The sequence below is a fragment of the Eretmochelys imbricata genome, chromosome 1 (genome assembly GCF_965152235.1).
Source record: "Eretmochelys imbricata isolate rEreImb1 chromosome 1, rEreImb1.hap1, whole genome shotgun sequence".
NCBI classification, from domain to species: Eukaryota; Metazoa; Chordata; order Testudines; family Cheloniidae; genus Eretmochelys; species Eretmochelys imbricata.
In genome coordinates, this window is record NC_135572.1 from 15,513,296 (window position 1) to 15,534,488 (window position 21,193).

The 21,193-nt window shown below is 47.0% G+C and overlaps 1 protein-coding gene across 1 annotated transcript in view; it reads left to right on the plus strand.

Annotated features, from left to right (window-relative positions):
* Positions 1 to 14,785: 14,785 nt before the first annotated feature.
* The window catches only part of DGAT2 (diacylglycerol O-acyltransferase 2), a 32,338-nt gene continuing 25,930 nt past the window's right edge, over positions 14,786 to 21,193 (plus strand). Inside the window, exon 1 of the mRNA XM_077841877.1 lies at positions 14,786 to 14,825. Coding sequence (XP_077698003.1) covers positions 14,786 to 14,825 — 40 coding nt within the window. The remainder of the gene's footprint in view (positions 14,826 to 21,193) is intronic.

A 21,193-nucleotide genomic window follows, 5' to 3' on the forward strand; every position in this document is an offset into this window, starting at 1 on the left:
ATCCAGGACAAAATGCTTTACAAAGGAGGGCAGCATCATCCTCCGCATTTTACAGATGGGGAAACTGAGGCACAGAGTGGGGGCATGACCTGCTCAAGGTCACACAGCAGGCCAGTGACCACATCAGAAAAAAATGCTTGCATCCCAGTCAAGTGCTCAGCTCACTAGCCCACACTGCTACCCACTAGATCATTCTGAGTAGTAGCTATTAGTGGCCCACCAACCTCCATGGTTCTGACTTGGAGGCTGGAGTTCACCTGCACAGAGCCCAGATACTCACTTCCTCCCATCTGAAAGCTGGGAATAATAATACTTGCCTACCTACCTACCTCACAGAGATGACATGGGAGAGAAAAGATGTTTGTACAGTCCCTTGCCATCCTGGAATTAAGACCTGGAATTTTAAAGTATAATTATTAATTCCCATGGTTGTGTGTGTGAGCTGTTGTTGAGGGCATGGTAGATGCCCATCCACATTGCACTACTGCTGACATGTTGTGTGAGATGCCTGGAATGAAAAATAAAACCAAATTTTGTTCTATTCTTTACAGAGGCCAGGATCACACATTACAATCAAGTAATCTTGGGAAGGAATTGGCTATTCCTATTACTAGATCAAAGCCTCCCTTATTTAAGACAAGTGAGTCTTTGCTGTCCTGCAGTCAAGATGTCTTGCAGCAGGAAAACCCTCTTAACAAGCGTTACGTAACATCATGGTCTATCACTGCTGCTCATCTGCTCTGGAGCTGTTACGTAGATTAAAAAACCTGACAAAGGACATTTCAGACACAACCCAACAATTACAGAGGATGTGCTCCAACAGATGGAAAAACCTGGATTTGTTGCTGAATTCAAAGATCCTTGGTGACAGCTCAGTTTGTAATACTGGAGTTGTGTCTAATTTAAACAAACACACACAAAACCTTGGGGGCCCAATTCTCTTCCCCACACCCCTTCCACTTTCAGTGATGTGATTCAGACGTGTCTTCTTTGAAATCAATGGTGAAAACCAAGGGTAAGTGAGAGCAGGATGAGTGTGTATAGATCATGTATTGATCTGAAATCTACAATATCTTTCTAAGGGAGGCAACATTTCTCTCTGTATAAGGAACAGGATTGGAAGTTTTGTAAAACAGGAATAGCAGCACTTACCTATCTTTGTATAGTGCTAGGAGGAGGCAATATGTAGTAAGTGAACTGGCTAAAAAGCTACTTTTCTCCATTATACAGGTGGTCCCTCCATTTTAAAGTTGAGGTCTATTGACAAAGTAGGGTGAGGAAGCTGTCACTGTTGCTTCCAGAGATGTTCTGTGGATACAGGACTTCAGCCATCAAATCTGTCAACCTGGTACGTCTATTGAGCACTAAAATTAAGAAAAAGAAGGGAAAAATCTGTCAGATTGCAGAAGGTCACATGGAGTTTCCTCTAGCTCTGCACAAAACCTTTGAAACTATGTTGCAGGCTATGATCCTGCAATGTAAGGGGATGGACTTGATGACCTAGTAGGTGTTTTCCATCTCTAGTTTCCAGGCTTACAAGTTTTTCTCTACAGATGGCATCTTGCAGATCATGTTACACTCAAGTCTGAGTGAATAATCACTGGAATCTGTGCCAAACTCGCTGATGGAGAAAGTGGGCACGTCTTCATTAAAAGTAGTTGAGTTAACTCAAATGCCTTCACAGGAAATATCATTTGATCACAGAACATCAGGCATCAGCACGAGCGGGGACTCCATGTAATGTATAGAGCAAAAAGACATCAGCATAAGTAAAATGAGTGGCAGCTAAAATAGTAACCAAAGCAACAGTTATAAGGAGACTTTTCTGTGTGTTTTGTCTTCTTGGCAATTTGACAAAATAAATCTTGCTGGCTCTCTCATTCAAATTCCCTATTTATGTATCTGCTTTTACTGTCTAGTTATTATGCTATGTAACTGAAAATGTGGTTTACATTATTCAAATTAAATACATAATTACTATTGCTATCAGTAGCGGATTCTGGGCTCAAAGTAAAATTGATGTGGATATCCCAAGATTGTGGATCCACCCATTCCCTGATGCACTCAGATCTTGAATGACTTCCCAACATAGTCAATGGCTAAACTCCCACTGACTCCTATGATACACACTTGGGCTCTAACAGACAACAATTCGTGATATTATCTAAATACAATACAGCTTTCTCTCTCCAGCTCTTTCATCAAGCCAACTCAGTAAGATATGTTATTCCTTCTAGCTGGGTGACATTTTCTATCTCCCCTGTTTCCAACTGAAATGTGGTTTATTGTATTGTAGATGTTGGAATGACGCATGCTTACCTGAGTCACATGAGTAACCCAGATGAGAAGGGTTTGGCTCAGTGTGGATTTAGCCAACCTAGATGGTAGGAAGTAGCATGCAAAGAGGAGGTCTTCATCTTTTGCCCCAATTCTATTCTTAGTTACACTGATGTAAATCCAGAGGCACTCCAGCAAGCCCAAGATAGTTACTCTAGATTTATGACTTGCATAAATGAGATAAGAATTCTGGCCTTCTGACTTAAACCTAAGAGTCCAAAATCACAAGAATATTTGCTCCTACACAACCTGGGGACCCAATTCGGCAACCTTTACTCACATGAGTACTCACTCATGTGAATATCTAGTTCCATCAAAGTTGGCACCTTCTTGACCAGCTTAACAGAGAGGCCAAGGTACGAATGGGCAAGGAGACGGAGGAGGTCTCTCTGTGTTAGAGTTGATGCACCTTGACAGTGCAAGCAGGAGGGAAACCGTGGCTAAAAAGGACTGTAGTTTGTAACCCATGCTAGAGAACATGGCTTGGCTCTGCCTACACTTCCACTATAGTCTCGGGTTCAAATCCTTGTGATAGTCCAAGCATGGTTGGTTATACATTCACTTAACTTCCTGGAAACAAAATCTTCTAAAAATAATATCACCTGGAACCAGAAACCGATAAAAGCAACACCAAAAAATATTAACTAGCTTACCTGTCCACTATTAACTAAATTTTAAATATATACATAGAGGGCAAGAGTTACAAATGCATGCACATAATTGACCTCAGCTACCTTTGAATGTGCCTAACATATGCAGCCCTAAATCGCCATACATGTTGGCAAATAGCTGATCTTTGGGTAAGTACTTTAGATATTTCTGTGTGTGAATGATGTGCACACAGATCATTACACTTGCCTGACTTTGAAAACCTGGCTTTATTATACTGTATTGTGAGGTAGCCCACAGAACTGCTTTAAACTTGTTGCTGACTCATAAACTGCTGTATACAGGTGCCTTTCAAATATTTTCAAAGTCACTGAACATTACTGCAAAAGAAAAGCTGCTTTTTGGTGGAAAGACCAAGAGCTTTGGCGGCATTTATTTTATATTCAATAGGAATATTCCTAAAAATTCAGAGCATGCATTAAAAAATGTCACTGCACAAAGGTGCATTGTTATTGCTCATTGTTTTTCCGGTCCTGCTGTTTACTAAAGACATAAAAATGCCGCCTCAAGATTTCTGCTACTACTGTAAATGGTTTTGGTGTACAAACCCAAAGATTGCCTGCTATCCATGGTAACCTGTTCAAAACCTGTTCTCCCACAGGCTTAAGTGAACTGATAGTATGTTATTTGAAAGAATGGCATTGTTTGAGGAAGACTCTGCTGGAGATTCGGGTTGTTATCTCTGTGCCAAATCGGTAATGTGAGCACAAAGCAGCACTGTTTAAAAAAAAAAAAAAAAAAAATCCACCAATGCAGCCCCCGGTAATTTACAAAAACATTTCACAAGTGAGTAGTTTGGTGAATGGGTTATTGGGGGTGGGGGAAGAGATCACAGAAAAAAAAAAATCTAGGATCCGATTCTGCCACTCATACTCACGTTGAGTCATACACTGCTCCACAAATGGGACAACTTACAGAACAAGGTACTACTTAATGCAAGTAAGGCAGGCAGAATCTGGGTTATAATCAACTTCTTTCCCATGTCCTATTATTCAAGTACATGTTGACATTGCTGTTATTCATTATTGCTATTGCAACAGCACTTAAGGGTCCCTACAGAATCAGGGTCCTATTGTACATAGGCAGTGTGCAGACAATCTACTGCAGGAGTGGGCAAACTACAGCCCGGCGCTTCAGACGTTTTAATCCAGCCCTTGAGGTCCCGCTGGGCAGCAGGGTCTGGGGCTTGCCCCACTCTGCGCATCCTGTGGCTCCATGCAGCTCCCAGAAGCAGCGGCATGTCACTCCCTCCAGCTCCTACGCATAGGGGTAACCAGGGGGCTCTGCACACAGCGCCCGAACCAGGAGCCAACCCCGCAGCTCCCATTGGCCTGGAACTGCGGCCAATGGGAGCTGTAGGGGCAGCGCCTACAGATGGGGCAGTGTGCGGAGCCGTCTGGGTGCCCCTCTGTGTAGGAGCCGGAGGCAGGACATGCCACTGCTTCCGGGAGTTGCTTGAGGTAAGCGCTGCCCGGAGCCTGCACCTCTGCCCCCGCCCTGTGCCCTTGCCCCAGCCCTGATCCCCCTCCCGCCCTCCAATTCCCTCGGTCGCAGCCCAGAGCACCCTCCTGAACCCCCAACACCTCATCCCCAGCCCCACCCCAGAGCCTGCTCCCCAGCCAGAGCCCTTCCGCCCCTTCACATCCCAACCCCCTGCCCCAGCCCGGCGCCCCCTCCCACACCCTGAACTCCTCATTTTTGGCTCTACCCCAGAGCCTGCACCCCCAGCCAGAGCCCTCCCTCCCTCCCACACCCCAACTCCCAATTTCGTGAGTGTTCATGGCCCGCCATACAATTTCCATACCAAGATGTGGCCCTTAGGCCAAAAAGTTTGCCCACTCTCATCTACACAGAAGCAGACCATGTCTGAATGATCACCGGTCTCTAACCCGAGCCCATGGTCCTCAGGTAGGCCTCAGACCACAGCAACTGCCTGGTAGGTCGCTGAACCCTAGCTCACCATACGTACCACCCACAGAACTTCTGATTGGAGGAGATATCTCCAATCTCCTCTCTGGCTCAGACTCACTATTTAAGCCAGAAGGAGGGACAGAAAGTTGTCTGAGCAGCTGCTTGGTGAGTCTTGGTCTTGCTGCTGCATTGGACACTGTTTTTCTTGCCTGATGTCTGTTGTTGTTCCAGATCCCTGCTTCTATGCCTCACCTCTAGCTAGTGAGTCTGGATCCAGCCCTTGGTTTGACTGTCTCTGACCCCCTGCTCTGGTTTCTGACTCCTGGTCTGCCCACCAGGCCTGACTTCCTATATCCTGGTCCATTGCAACAATTCCCAGAAAGCTCACAGGCTAGGATTAAGCAGACCCGTACTAGATCTGAGGCCAAATTTTCAAAAATTGGTCTCACATTTTGCAATTGCAATTACAGGTGGAGTTTGGTGCTGTGTTACTCAGGCCCCCCACTTACTGTCACTTGACAATCTAGTTACCTGGTTTGTGGCTGCAGATTCTTAATTTTAAGGGACCCAAACCGTTTCTGCAAATAAACAGGGGTGGAAAATTATACTCATATAATTAATGGGGTGCAGTGACCGAAATCTGACAAAGTTAGCCCTGGAACACCACATCTCTATCCATTACAATTATTTGTATCACTGTGGCACCCAGAAGCCCTAGTTATGGACCAGGACCCCATTGTGCTAGGTGCTGTACAAACACAGAACAAAAAGACAGTCCCTGCTCCAAAGAGCTTACAATCTAACTCAGTGGTTTTCTAACTGTGGGTCATGACCCAGTACTGGGTCGTGGAATGGAAGGCACTGGGTCATGGCAGCTCTGGTCAGCACTGCCGACTGGACCATTAAAAGTCCCATCGGTGGTACTAGCTGTTCTGACACTGCGCTGCGGCCAGAAGCCGGACCTGCTGCTGGCCGCTAAGACTAGGAGCCGCACCTGCTGCTGGCCGCTTCTGGGGCGCAGCGTGGTCAGTGGTGCCAGGACAGGCAGGAAGCCTGCCTTAGCACCCCCACTGTGCCACTGACTGGGAGCTGTCTGAGGTAAGCCCGAGCCCCAACCCCACACCCCAATGCCCTGCCCCAGCTCTGAGCCCCCCAAACTCAAAGCCCCTTTGTGCACCCCAAACCCCTCATCCTTGGCCCCACCCCAGAGCCTGCACCCCCACCCCAGAGCCCTGACCCACTCCTGCACCCCAACCCTCTGCCCCAGCCCTGAGCCCCCTCCCACACCCCAAACCTGGCATCCCCAGCTCCGTTGGGTCGTGGGCATCAACAATTTTCTTCAACTGGGTCGCCAGAAAAAAAGTTTGAAAATCATTGATTTAACTACAAGACAAGACACCACAAATGGATACAGACAGACTGATGGGGAGAATACAAGGAAACAGCATGGTTAGCCTGATAGGCAGTGAGACTACCAGTAGCCTAACTGTTGTCAAGTTTTTTTCGGCATCATGGCAAAGAGGAGTTTTGAGGAAAGACTTGAAGGAGGATACAGAGTTAGTTTTGCAGATGTTTATAAGGAGCTCCTCCCAACTGAAGGACAGCATAGGAGAAAGCACACAGGTGTGATCTCATTGATACAGTTAAGTCAGTCAGCGCCAAACAGATGGCAATAGATGTTCATAGATAGATGATCATAGATTCCAAGGCCAGAAGGGACTATTGTAATAGTTTAGTATGACCTCCTATATAATGCAAGTCATAGAACGTACCATAGCACTGCTTGCTTCAGGAATCCATACTCCTTGCCCATCCTCTTTTCTATATGATAATATTAAAGTATACTGTAACTATGGGTTTTTCCATCCAGGACACATCGCTGTAGCTTACACCCAGGAGTTGCTGGGCAAAACAGAGCTTCCAGACAGACTGTTGCAATATTCCTTTTTGGTACATATTACAACAGAATATTGGGACTGTCAACAGGACAGTTCAAATGCTCTTTTGGCACCGAATGGTTTATACAGTAATGGCTCAGGGGATTGCTTATGGGAAATCCAAAACCTTTCACCTCTAGGTCACTGATTCGAGTCCAGCACAGGCTGGTAGCGACCAAAAGCTATAACCATCTGTTGACTCTCTGGTCACTTTATTGTGAAATGAGTTGTTGATCTCACGCCAGATCCTAACAGATGGGTATCCCCATGCCAGAAAGTTATTGTTTCAGCTTGCCCTCCTGCCAGCAGGGATGCTATGATTGCATGGGCAAGAACATAACTCAAGCTCACTCCTAAAGGTAGTTGCTGCTAGGTGAGGGTTGAAGTGGCTCGAGGAAGCTAGCACTGCTGCAGCCCATGCTGGAAGTGTGGGGAAAATACAGAAAAATAATAGCAACGTTCAGCACTAACATTAGATCTCAAATTGCTTCACAAAGTTGGATAAATATTATCCCCAAGTCAGAGAGATGGAGTGAAGGGCCTGAACCTGCTCTCTCTAAAGTCAACAGCAAAAACTCCCCTTTCAGTGCAGGATCGGACTCTAAGGACCTGACCCAATGCCCACTAAAATCAATGGCACATTTCCTACTGGAAGCAGATTTGGGCCAGATTTTGAAAAATATGCTGGTGCTTAAAGATGCACCTACTAGGATTTTCAAAAGGCACCTAGCTCCCCTTGAAACTGATGGAATTAGGCATTTGGGCACTTCTGAAAATCTCACTAGGTGCCATCCGCATCTTTAGGGGCCTAAACACCTTTTGCCCAAGTTGCCCAAAGAATAGTTAATGTCAGTGAAGGATCAAACCCTAGTAGAGCTGGGAAGATAACCAAGGTCTTCTAACTTCTAAAGAGCACTTTGAACTCTAACACTAAATTAGCACGCGCACACACACAGAGAGAAAAGCAAGAAGCTGAAAAGTATAAATAGATTCCTCATCTGGAATTAAATCTGTACAGCATCCATAAAGGATTTCAGAGTAATATTTTCTTCAACACAGACGTTGTACGGATCAGAGGAGGAAAAAAAGTGTGCCCAACAGCAGCAAAATATTCACTATTTGGCACATATTTTTTCATCCAAAAGCTTTGTGGGGAACATAAGAGGTACTCAATAATCTCGAGGCTTCTGTAATGCTGTTCTCCCAACGCTCTGAAAGCCCTTTACGTAACACATTATACAGCGCCTAGCACAATCGGTTCCTGGCCCAGGGCTAGAGCCCCTAACGATACCGCAGTAATAAGACGAACGATAAACAATACTGCACAGCGCTCACACCAGCCAGGGGCTGTTCCTCCCATTCCACAGCACATTAAACCAAGGCGCAGGAAGCGGCTAGTGCCCAGTCACACCGGTGTGGCTCGATCCACAGAGCAAGAGTTCGCCCTGCACCCCTGGGCCCGCGCCACGAGTCAGCAGCAGGGGCAGGGAGGACACCCACGCGCCTGGCTCCTGCTGCCTGCGGGCCACTCCCCGGGGCGCGCGCAGCGGGGGGGGGGGGAAGGGGAACCCCATGAAACTTGCCTGCGGTTCGGGTGGCCCCCAGGGCCGCCCGCGGCCATTCCGCCGGCTCCAGGCACCGGCCACTGGGGACGGAAGAGCATTTCCTTTCGCTTGCAAGAGCTTGCCACCGAAATTGCACACTCCTCCCGCCCTTGCAACACACGGGCTCTTTTTGCAACACCATGGTTCGACATACCTATTTTTATAAAGCGAACTGCCCCCTCCCCCCAGCACATCCATCCCCTGCAACACCCCCCCGTGCATCCCTGGCGAGCAGCCACTGCCCCCGCGGCCGCATCACAATCCCCACGGGGGGGGACCAGGCAGGGCGCCTGCGCGCTGCCTCCCTCCCTCCCGGCCGGCCGATATAAAGCGGTGCGGGGCAGCCGGCCGGGCTGTGCGGGGCTGCGGGCGGTGCACGGGAGGGGCTGCGCTCCGCTCCGCTCGGGTCTCTGCCTCCCACGGACGCCCCGGCCCCAGCGGGGCGCGGTATGGACCTGCCTGGGGGGCGCCGACGCTGAGCCATGATGAAGACCATCATCGCCGCCTACTCGGGCGTCTTGCGAGGTAACCGCAGCCTTCCTAGCGGCCGCTCCCGCGGGGCCATATGCCTCTGTATGGACCAGCCGCCGGCGAGCCTCTGCGCAGACGACCCAGGGCGATGGAGTGGGCCGGTCTCGGCTCCTGGCTGTCCCCTTCTCCCCCAGCCCCCCAAAGTCTGGAGGGGGCTGGCAGCCGCATTAGGCATTCTGCGCCCCCCCCCCCCGCCCGCGCCCCCTGCGCTGGGTTTTTTTTTTTTTTCCCCGCCTGTTGACTGTGTGACTGACTAACATGCCTGCTGGAGGGGTGTTTGGAGCATGGCTCTGGGGCAGGTGCACTGGCTGGCTGCTTGGCTTTTCGTTTTGGGAGGGCTGCTGGGGCCAGAGCCTTGGAGCTGTGTGTTGTGAGGCTACTGCTCCCTCTCCCCCGGTAGCAGCGTGGCTGTATCTTAAGGCAGTGGGTCTCAACCTGGGGTATGGCTACCCTGGGGGTACACAGAGGTCTTCCAGGGGGTACACCAGCTCCTCTAGGTACTTGCCTAGCTTTACAGCAGGCTACGTGAAAAGCACTGTTAGTACACACTGAAATTTCATACAGACAAAATGATCAAGCTGGCCATTTTTCAGTAACCATGTGGCTGTGACACTTTTGTGTTTTTATGTCTGATTTTGTAAGCAAATAGGTTTTAAAGTGAGGTGAAACTTAGGGACCTGTAAGACAAAGCAGACTCCTGGAAGGGGCACAGTAGGCTGGAAAGGTTGAGCGCCACTGCCTGAAGGAAAAGAGAAATACTTGGAGCATTGTTTGCAGCTTTGGGAAGCTTCCATGGGGGGGGGGGTCTGTTTGGGGTCGACTCTTCAGCGAGCCTTGGAAAAGATGCTGGGTTTGTCAGACTCTGATGCCTCACAGCCTGTCGCAAGAGTCTCTTTCTGTGTTTGATGTGTTCCTGAGGTTCTCATTTTCCTAATAACACATGGGATTTTGTGTGCGAGGGGAAGATGAATATAATAGCTTTTATTATCAGCCTTGTGGATGCAAATGACCATTTCATTGGAAACTAGCTGTGAAAACTTAATTTAGTTCCTTAAATGCTCCTATTCCTATACTCGTGGCAGGAGGAAGAAGCTGGAAAGAAGTGACTGATGTCCATCTCCCTAAAACATCTTAAAGATTAAGTTTTTAAAAATAGGCTTTTATCCAGGGCAGCATCGGTTAGTGGCTAAGACTTCCTTTCACCTCTACCCACCAATACAAAACTCTCCTCTCATTTCTGTAGTGAAATGGGGTTGGTGACCCTCAGCTGTGGTGAGGAGAGAGACCTGAAGGAGACTTCCAGCTTGACAAATTATTGGTTTATATGTTTCAGAGTAGCAGCCGTGTTAGTCTGTATTTGCAAAAAGAAAAGGAGTACTTGTGGCACCTTAGAGACTAACCAATTTAACACGGCTATTACTCTGAAACCTGTCATTATGCAAGGCACTGCATTTAGCCGTATGGAGTGGAAATCTATCAACTGCATGAAAATATTAAATTGGTTAGTCTCTAAGGTGCCACAAGTACTCCTTATCTGTTTATAGACCCTGAACACTCCATCTAGGGAGGGTCGAACCTTTACCTCAGGGTTGAGGTCGCTGGACGGGCAATGTGCTGAAGCTCGTGTTATAGCTGCCTTGGGTGTCAGTAAACAAGGCCTCTGAAGGTACAGCAGCAATAAATTAGCAAGTGCAAATGTTTACGCCTCAGAGCCTGTTCTCTCCTCTTTAGAGAAACCGGTTTACTGGCGTTTTAGCAGTGATGCGGGGCTTCCACACAAGTAGTTTTACATAACTTTGATAAACTGAAACTTTAAAAATCACCCACACTTGATGATCTGTACCACAGTGCGGCCTGGAGACCCCCTTGTGCTGTACACGTACCTGTTGAGATGGCTCCTGCTCTGAAGAGCTGAGTAGACACTGGACAGAGAGTGGGAAAGGAAATGGCGGCCCTGAGGTAAAGTGACCTGTCCAGGCAGGGTTTGCCAACATGAAGAGCTGTGTGGGAGGGAACTCCCACTCTTCTGACTTCTATTCCAGTGCCCTGTCCACTAGCATGCACTCCCTCCACTATTGTCCTTGCCTCTGGATTTCTGGTCTTCCATGTGTCTTTTGGGCTCCCATCCTGCAAATAGCTTTGATGTGGATGCCTGTGTAACACCGACAGACCCTGCTTGTTGGTGGGTGGGATCGAACCTGGATGCGGGGAGGGATAGCTCAGTGGTTTGAGCATTGGCCTGCTAAACCCAGGGTTGTGAGTTCAATCCTTGCTATTTAGGGATCTGGGGCAAAAATTGGGGATTGGTCCTGCTTTGAGCAGGGGGTTGGACTAGATGGTCCCTTCCAACCCTGATAGTCTGTGATTCTGTGATCTCTGGAGCTAAATGCTTGAGCCTCTACTGCGTGAGCTAAAAGCCACATGGCTCTTAGCTGAGGCTGTAGCAGACTCATTAATTCTAAGTGGTCTCAGTGCCACTAGAGGGGACAGAACACCACACTCAGGAGGTGTGTGGAATGGAATCAGGAGGCACCTACACAAGGCTCTGTGTGAGCAGTTCCGATTGCAGGGTCTTGGAAAAGACTGTATTTTGCTCTCCTGGTCAGCACTAAGAACACTGTTGGCCCTTAATAAATAAAACCAAGAAGTTGTGGTAAACTGACAAAAGCAGAGATTTTCCCTGGTGCCATTTGGAGATGAGAGCCTGTGACATGAGCTGACAGTGCAGTGTAAACTACACTACTCCACTTTTGTACTTCACTTACTCTGTTAAGAAAAGACTAAATCATTCATGGAAGGTATCAGATATGTAGCACTGACCTGATAGACCACAATGGCACCTCCTTTGTGAAGCCCATTCTGAGCCAATATGTTATTAATGTATTTAGGGCATGTGCATATTTTCAAGTGGCCTGTTTACGTACAGTGTAGTTGGCCTTAACTCAAAATAATCTGATGTAGAGATGGAAAGCTGTCTTAATTCTCCATGCAGGTGAGTTTCCCTTCAGGCCTGCACTGGTGCATTTGCAAATTCTCTTCTACAAGTATGACTTGTTCATCTTGGAAGGAAGGTATTGCTTTGGTAAGTGTAGCTTCCTTCCAAGGTGAAGTTAATTAAATGTCACCACTTTCTAGGCTTGCAAGCTGTTCACAGCTCTGTAATTAGTCAGAAGTGACTGATACCTTTGTGGGGGGGTGGGAGGGATTTTAAAAGCCTGTCTGTAAAAAAAAAAAAAACAAAAAAAAAAACAAAAAAAAAAACAAGGAGGACCCCATCCAGAGAAAAGCTGTGGAACCTTGTGATTCCTCCTGTACCACTGGAATGAGTTTTGTCTTTTACAGAAACTGTTTGGTGGGATTCACCTGGCAGAGCACAGGGAATTTAGAGGCAGTGTGACTTAATGGGTAGTGGACTGAGCTGGTAGTCGGGGTCCTGGATTATATTTCCCAGTTCTGCCATTGATCTGCTGCGTGACACTGGGCAGATCACTTCACCTGTCTGCCTCTGGTTCCCTCTTATCCTCTGACTTTGTCAATCTAGATTGTAGCCTCATTAGGGCAAGAACTGTCTCTCACTAGGTGTCTGTGTAATGCCTAGCATAATGGGACCCTAGTCTGCCATAGCTTCCAGGAGCTGCCCTAATACAAATAGTCACTTGGGGTCTCCAGGCTTGTCCTCTGAAAAGAAAAGTTACCCCACTCGAATAGTGGGATCAGCAGTGATGCCCAGCACTGAGTCTGTTTTGTTTTTTTCCTTCTGCTCCAGAAAGAGGTGGGCAATGGAAGTTTTTGGAAAATGTAGGGGACAATTTTCTGGTGCAAGTGCTGGAGGAGCCAGCTAGGGGGGAGCTTTTCTTGACCTGCTGCTCACAAACCGGGAAGAATTAGTAGGGGAAGCAAAAGTGGATGGGAATCTGGAAGGCAGTGACCATGAGTTGGTCGAGTTCAGGATCCTGACACAAGGAAGAAAGGTAAGCAGCAGAATACGGACCCTGGACTTCAGGAAAGCAGACTTCGACTCCCTCAGGGAACTGATGGGTAGGATCCCCTGGGGGAATAACATGAGGGGGAAAGGAGTCCAGGAGAGCTGGCTGTCTTTCAAGGAATCCCTATTGAGGTTACAGGGACAAACCATCCCGATGTGTCGAAAGAATAGTAAATATGGCAGGCGACCAGCTTGGCTTAACGGTGAAATCCTAGCGGATCTTAAACATAAAATAGAAGCTTACAAGAAGTGGAAGATTGAACAGATGATCAGGGAAGAGTATAAAAATATTGCTCGGGCATGTAGGAATGAAATCAGGAGGGCCAAATCATACCTGGAGCTGCAGCTAGCAGGAGATGTTAAGAGTAACAAGAAGGGTTTCTTCAGGTATGTTGGCAACAAGAAGAAAGCCAAGGAAAGTGTGGGCCCCTTACTGAATGAGGGAGGCAACCTAGTGACAGAGGATGTGGAAAAAGCTAATGTACTCAATGCTTTCTTTGCCTCTGTCTTCACAAACAAGGTCAGCTCCCAGACTGCTGCGCTGGGCATCACAACATGGGGAATAGATGGCCAGCCCTCTGTGGAGAAATGTGGTTAGGGACTATTTAGAAAAGCTGGATGTGCACAAGTCCATGGGGCCGGATGCATTGCATCCGAGAGTGCTAAAGGAATTGGCGGCTGTGATTGCAGAGCCATTGGCCATTATCTTTGAAAACTCGTGGCGAACGGGGGAAGTCCCGGATGACTGGAAAAAGGCTAATGTAGTGCCAATCTTTAAAAAAGGGAAGGAGGAGGATCCTGGGAACTACAGGCCAGTCAGCCTCACCTCAGTCCCCAGAAAAATCATGGAGCAGGTCTTCAAGGAATCTATCCTGAAGCACTTACACGAGAGGAAAGTGATCAGGAACAGTCAGCATGGATTCACCAAGGGAAGGTCATGCCTGACTAATCTAATCGCCTTCTATGATGAGATTACTGGTTCTGTGGATGAAGGGAAAGCAGTGGATGTATTGTTTCTTGACTTTAGCAAAGCTTTTGACACGGTCTCCCACAGTATTCTTGTCAGCAAGTTAAAGAAGTATGGGCTGGATGAATGCACTATAAGGTGGGTAGAAAGCTGGCTAGATTGTCAGGCTCAACAGGTAGTAATCAATGGCTCCATGTCTAGTTGGCAGCCGGTATCAAGTGGAGTGCCCCAAGGGTCGGTCATGGGGCCGGTTTTGTTCAATATCTTCATAAATGATCTGGAGGATGGTGGGGATTGCACCCTCAGCAAATTTGCGGACGATACTAAACTAGGAGGAGTGGTAGATACGGTGGCAGGTAGGGATAGGATACAGAGGGACCTAGACAAATTGGAGGATTGGGCCAAAAGAAATCTGATGAGGTTCAACAAGGATAAGTGCAGGGTCCTGCACTTAGGATGGAAGAACCCAATGCACAGCTACAGACTAGGGACCGAATGGCTAGGCAGCAGTTCTGTGGAAAAGGACGTAGGGGTAACAGTGGACGAGAAGCTGGATATGAGTCAACAGCGTGCCCTTGTTGCCAAGAAGGCCAATGGCATTTTGGGATGTATAAGTAGGGGCATAACCAGCAGATCGAGGGACGTGATCGTTCCCCTCTATTCGACATTGGTGAGGCCTCATCTGGAGTACTGTGTCCAGTTTTGGGCCCTACACTACAAGAATAAGTTGGATAAATTGGAGAGAGTCCAGCGAAGGGCAACAAAAATGATTAGGGGTCTGGAACACATGACTTATGAGGAGAGGCTGAGGGAACTGGGATTGTTTAGTCTGCTGAAGAGAAGAATGAGGGGGGATTTGATAGCTGCTTTCAACTACCTGAGAGGTGGTTCCAAAGAGGATGGTTCTAGACTATTCTCAGTGGTAGAAGATGACAGGACAAGGAGTAATGGTCTCAAGTTGCAGTGGGAGAGGTTTAGGTTGGATATTAGGAAAAACTTTTTCACTAGGAGGGTGGTGAAACACTGGAATGCGTTACCTAGGGAGGTGGTAGAATCTCCTTCCTTAGAAGTTTTTAAGGTCAGGCTTGACAAAGCTCTGGCTGGGATGATTTAATTGGGGATTGGTCCTGCTTTGAGCAGGGGGTTGGACTAGATGACCTCCTGAGGTCCCTTCCAACCCTGATATTCTATGATGGGGGTGGAATGAATTCAAAATGTTTCCTCTAAGCATCTTCTGTGCAACGATTTACACCAATGCTAGGAATGGGTTGAAGCCCAGCTGAGAGTTCCCTGCATGGATTTGTCTAGTATAGACAAACTTCCTGTGAAACTGTCTTTGGGCTGAGGAGCAGTACCAGACTGCTGCTGGCACTAAAGATGCTGCAACTGACTGTTCCTCCCCTGCTGGTTTTTGGCCCAGTGGAACTGTACTGTTGCTGGGTCTTGCCACGCACATGCTTACCTGAGTGGTGCGTTGCACAGCCCTACGACCCTAGAGTGTGCAAGTGGTGCAGAGCCCTGGACAATCCTGATAAGCTGAAAGTCCAGGATCTGGGGGCCTCTGAATGCGGCAGGGTCATGTGCACATTTTGTTGCCTTTTGGGTTACTGTCTTGGAGAGGTAGGAGGGAACAGCCTAATGTTCACCAGAATGCATAGAGTGCCTCAGGTCTGCATCTAGGGGCTGCTGCTTGGGAACTGTTGGGGAAAAATTGCTTCCGCTTCTCACCCACTGTCTGTTCACCTGCCTCCTGCAGGGTCCCCTGGCCTGTGCTGGGTGCTATTATTTTCAGCAGGCGCTAGATTCCATCTGGGAAGTAGCAGCCAGCAAGAAGCTGGGAGAGGTACAGCTGTATGTAGGGCGGAGCGGCACTGTAGCACAGACCATCTTGTTTTTCAGCTGCATCTCTTCTTTTCTCCTTGCTCAAGGAAGGGCCCTTGCTTCCCAGAACTCCTCAGTGGGCCCCCTCCAGCTCCTTTCCTATCCTGATCCTCCTGGCCAACTCCATCTTGACCCTGTGTAACCACCTTAGCTCCTCTCCTGCCTGAGCCCTTCCCTCAGCTTGCCTCTCTGGTTTCTCCCCCTCAGGCAATCATGCCTTTGGGGGTGCAGATCAAACAGGATTAGTGAGAGCTGTGCTGCTGGGGTATATGTGCAAATCGATGGGCTGCCTGTGAAGTCTGTGAGTGTTTGTACTGTGCTGGTCTGTTATGCGCAGCGGGAGCAACGAGGCTCTCGCAGGCAGCGCTCTAGAGCAGGAGGTGATACTATAGCTGGACTTGAAGCTTAGTTGGCTTGGGCAAAGTTTCATTCTAGATCCAGGCTCCAGACATTTGCCACCAGGCACTATAGGCTAATCTGGCCCTGCTTAATGCTGTGTCCTCCAGCAGCCCCTTCTTCCTATAGTAATTCTCTGGCTTTTAGCACTGGCTGCTGCTGGACTGAATCTGTTCAGAGCTAAAAGTGGAACCTATAAAATAGCTGTGATCTGCATAAGTCTAGCAGTTTTTTGTGTTGTGGAGTCTCTGGCTCCTATCCCTTTTTTGGGGGTGGGGGGTATAAATTCTGCTTGGGGCAGTCTGTTCTATAAGGACACCAATGTAGAAGACTTAAAGGTATTTACACTAGTGCAGTTTACCCAGGTTCAGCACCAGGATAAGATGCACTAGTACAAATGAAAATGCACTATTGTCAATTGTGTCTTCACTAGAGTTTGCACTGGTGGCTTAAAATTCACTATAGGACAAGGCTTAAGGATCAACAGCTGTTCTGCTTGTAGTTTCAGATACCAAGTGTGAATGGGAAGAGGCTGTAGTAGGAACCAGAATAGGTGAGTGATTTGACTGCAGAGAGGGAAGTGATGAAGCCAGGCAAAAAGGCTCTAGCAACTCTGTATCATAGATCACTTTAAGATTTTACCTGTTTCTGTCAAACAATCAGTAATGCCACTGGAGTTCCTTATGTGTCTGTCCTTACTATTCTTTGCCTCCACTTAAAGGAATAACTCTCCATCACTACTGTCTTCTAGAAAATACACTTCATTGCCTGCTTCCTTACAGGATGGTACTATTCAGGAAGTCTTTAAGATCGACCAGTCTGTTTCCAGGTCTGAGCAGCATGCAATACTTGAGGCAATATTGCAACATATCTACTCTCCAAAGCTCTTTGGATCCTTCTCACCAAGGGAATTCCGTATGAAGGCTATACCAGCTGTAGATTATAGTCCAGCACAGTTCATAATCCTGCTGGAAGGCTATCTTTCAGAAGCTTAGAAATGGGCAGGCTGCCACAGAGGATCAGTGGCTGTATAACTGCTATTCAAGCTCAGGCTGAATTAGGATATACAATCTTGTGGAACTTGCCAGAGGAGAAAAGGAGGACGGGGTGGAAAAATGGTGTGGAAAAATCTATCCATAAGTACCTATGAATCACTGAGTTCAGTGCTGCTGGTGGTGGTCTCCCCAGTCCTTCTGATTTACTGTCATGGGGTGGGGGTGCAGGGTCTTTGAGCCTCATGTGATCTTTACAGAAAGTCTACTGCATACATATTCAAGCCTGAAGGGAATCTGTTCTTCCTCTTTAACTTTCCTTCAAGTTGACAAGCAGTGTGGTTCCTTAACTGAAAACAGAGGTGCCTGGTGCTTTTTCTGCAAAACTTTCAGCTGTTCTTGGCCAGAGATAAAGCAAGGCAGATGCACCTAATTTTTGTGCCCTTGATAAAAATGCAGAAACTGTCTTGTTGCCCAGGTAATTCCCGAAGTGCTAGGTGATATAGAGAAGTGCTTCAGTTGTTCCTGCAGTTGGGCATGGGCAGTGGTGTAGATCAGTGTCCTGACCCTGTCACCTCAAAGAGCTCTGCCTGCTAGACAGGATTGCTAACAATGTGCTCCATATTATTGGATGGGAGATTGTGCTGTTGGTAGTCCCATTCCTGAAATGGTGTTCTGGAATGGGTGGCCATAACTGCAGCCAGTAAACATTCCAAAGTGGAGCAGATAGCGAATGGGACCAAAGAACAGTTACTAACTGTCTTATTACTGCTTCAGTAGAAGATGATAGCTCCTATTTTTGCAGGATTAAATTTTGGACCCAGGGAAGAGATTAATGTAAATGGTGATCAAAGACCAGGTCAGTCCATATCTTCCTTGCTTCCCCTCATAAATGGGCTACCCTGGATGTCTAAGTAGAACCAGTCTCATTCTCTTCCAGACATGGAAAGGGGATGCTGGGGGCATGTGGGCTTTTTTCTTAAATTCTAGGGAAATACATTCAGACTATACACTAGTAGCTTAGAATATAACACTTATGGCTGAACTATGAGCAGTCCTTCTGATCAAGTCAAAATTTGTCACCTCTGTTACTCATGTAATTTACAACACCTAGTACTTGGGTTGGGGGAGGGGACTCCTTGGCAAACTCCTTGCAATTGTTGAGAGATTCCCTGTGAAGAGAAGACAAGGAAGACTTACACTTAGTTACTGGTGGCACTAAACTATGTAGAGTAGCCAACTTGGAGGTATGTTGTAATTCACCTTTACAAATGATCTAACCTCCTCTGGGATCTCTTAACAAACCTAGTACTACCAAGAAGTCTTACCATGAACTGCAGTATCTCTGATATCCCAGAATACATCATTCTGTCCCACACTAATGGACTGGAAAGTACTAAGTCAGAATTCTAAATAAGTAATCTAAAGCTTTCCGTGCCAAAAAGCTGGTTAAGCATTCAGCACAAACTTGAGTTTACAGTTCAGGTTATCCCTCTTGAAAAACCCTCTGAATTACTTCTGATTAAACACTTCATAATTGGTTTTTATTTTGTTGGATTAATGTTTGTAATTGAGTAACTTTCAGAAAACCAAACACTTAGCAACCTGTTAAATCTCCTTCTGATAAATAGCTTTTCATTGCTGTGCATTTGCTCTGGAGTGTGTATCACTTCACCGTGAAGCAGCAAATCCTAGCATACATGATGCATAGTGCAGTTTCAAGCATGGGTGTGTTGGTGGTAGCATATTACCAATCTGCAGTACCCAATATTAGGGGTTGTCAGTTAAGTAAATAGCCCATCTGTTTGTTAGTATCCAGGAAGAGCTGAAGAAGTCTACAGGAGATTAAACAGGTCCAGGAGAAAGAGGGTAGGGACCCACTCCAAGAGTGGAGTGTATAGAGACTTACTCAAGGTAAGTAAACATACCTCTGAATAGCAGCACCTGCAACTATACTGTGATAATATTACAAGGATTAGGTTTCCATGCTTCTGGTATAAACTAATTGCTGGCTGTCTCCAGAAGGAAACTGTCTCACAGGGTAAGGTATTGTGCAACTATGTCTTCCTCTCCAGTAACTGGCATTGAGTACTTTTGGAGGCAGGATGCTGGACAAGAGTGGTCTGTACCACTCTGATTATTGCAGAGGAGCTGTTCTAGTTGTAGCTTGGAGGCCTTCTGTTAAGGCTTACACTAAGGCAGTTTGGCTTTTGCAAAAACTACAGCAGTAGGAATTCTCCTGGATCTGGATTTGCCAGCAGCCATGCTCCTGGGGGACTTTGCTGGATGGTATAAGGTATACCCTAATGCCGAGTTCTTCATTGTTTGCAGGTGTAGAATCTTTCTCTTGTCTCAGACTTGAAGATGCCTTTGGTTTAAAGGATTCAACAAAATATCCTCTGACACAATATGGCTACTGTGGCAGGCAGTGTAGTAGCCTGGCTTGCAATTCCACAATGCATTTGACTTGTAAAGACACCCCCCACCCCCACCCCCTTTTTTTTTTTTTAAATTTTGCTGCCTTCATCTCTTTACGATTGTGTTGCAATTATCCCTCTTAGCAAGCTAAAACAAAACCAGTCCTGAGAAGCAGTGATAGTCAAGCTTTCTGTTTTAGGTGACTGCTACCAAAGGTTTCAGAGTAGCTGCTGTGTTAGTCTGTATTCGCAAAAAGAAAAGGAGTCCTTGTGGCACCTTAGAGACTAACCAATTTATTTGAGCATAAACTTTTGTGAGCTACAGCTCACTTCATCGGATGCATTCCATGAAGTGAGCTGTAGCTCACGAAAGCTTATGCTCAAATAAATTGGTTAGTCTCGAAGGTGCCACTAGTACTCCTTTTCTTTTTGCTACCAAAGGAAGATCATTCCTCTCATTTTAGGTACATAATTATCTCAAACTGTAATCCTAAATCTGCATAGTCTCATTCACTCCCCCCGACTTCTAAATGCCTGTGATTTATTGAATTCCTTTACAGACTTCAGTTACAATTCAGCAGATGCTAATCGTGTACTGTTCAGCCTCCTTTTCAGACGGGGCTGGTTCTTATTTTGGATGTGTCCGCTTGAACACATGGCTGTTTATCCCCAGCTAGGAAAGTTCCTCCCTCCTCTTGGGAGGACAGGTTGCTAGGCAGACTTAATGGAATTTCCTTCAAGCTGATAACCGTAAGGTGTGACGTGCCTGGAGCTGAGGTTCTGGTTGCTGATCCAGGGTGCACGGATATAAACTGGCCAGCACAAAGTTTGGACTTGAAATTAGACGAAGGATTCTAGCCATCAGAGAAGTGAAGTTCTGGAACAGTCTTCCAAGGGGAGCAGTGGAGGCAAAAGACATCTGGCTTCAAGACTAAGCTTGATAAGTTTATGGAGGGGATGGTGTGATGGGATAGCCTAATTTTGGCAATTCATTGATCTTTGACTATTAGCAGTAAATAGGCCCAATGGCCTGTGATGGGATGTTAGATGGGGTCGGATCTGAGTTACTAAAGAGAATTCTTTCTTGGGTGTCTGGCTGGTAAGTCATGCCCACACACTCAGGGTTTAGCTGATCGCCATATTTGGGGTCGGGAAGGAATTTTCCTTCAGGGCAGACTGGCAGAGGCTCTGGGGCTTTTTTGCCTTCCTCTGCAGGTGGGGCACGGGTCACTTGCTGGAGGATTCTCTGCATCTTGAAGTCTTTAAACCATGATTTGGGGACTTCAATAGCTCAGACATAGATTAGGGGTTTGTTACAGGGGTGGGTGGGTGAGATTCTGTGGCCTGCGTTGTGCAGGAGGTCAGACTAGATGACCATAATGGTCCCTTCTGACCTTAAAATCTATGAATCTATGAATAGCTACATGTTTAACTTTCTTCTAGGGTTTGGTATTGTTAGCATCACAAGTGAGATGAATATCTTGCATCTCAACTATAATACAAGAATCCAACCATACTAATGTTACTGCTAGAGGCTCTTTACAAATATTAATTCTTGCAATGCCA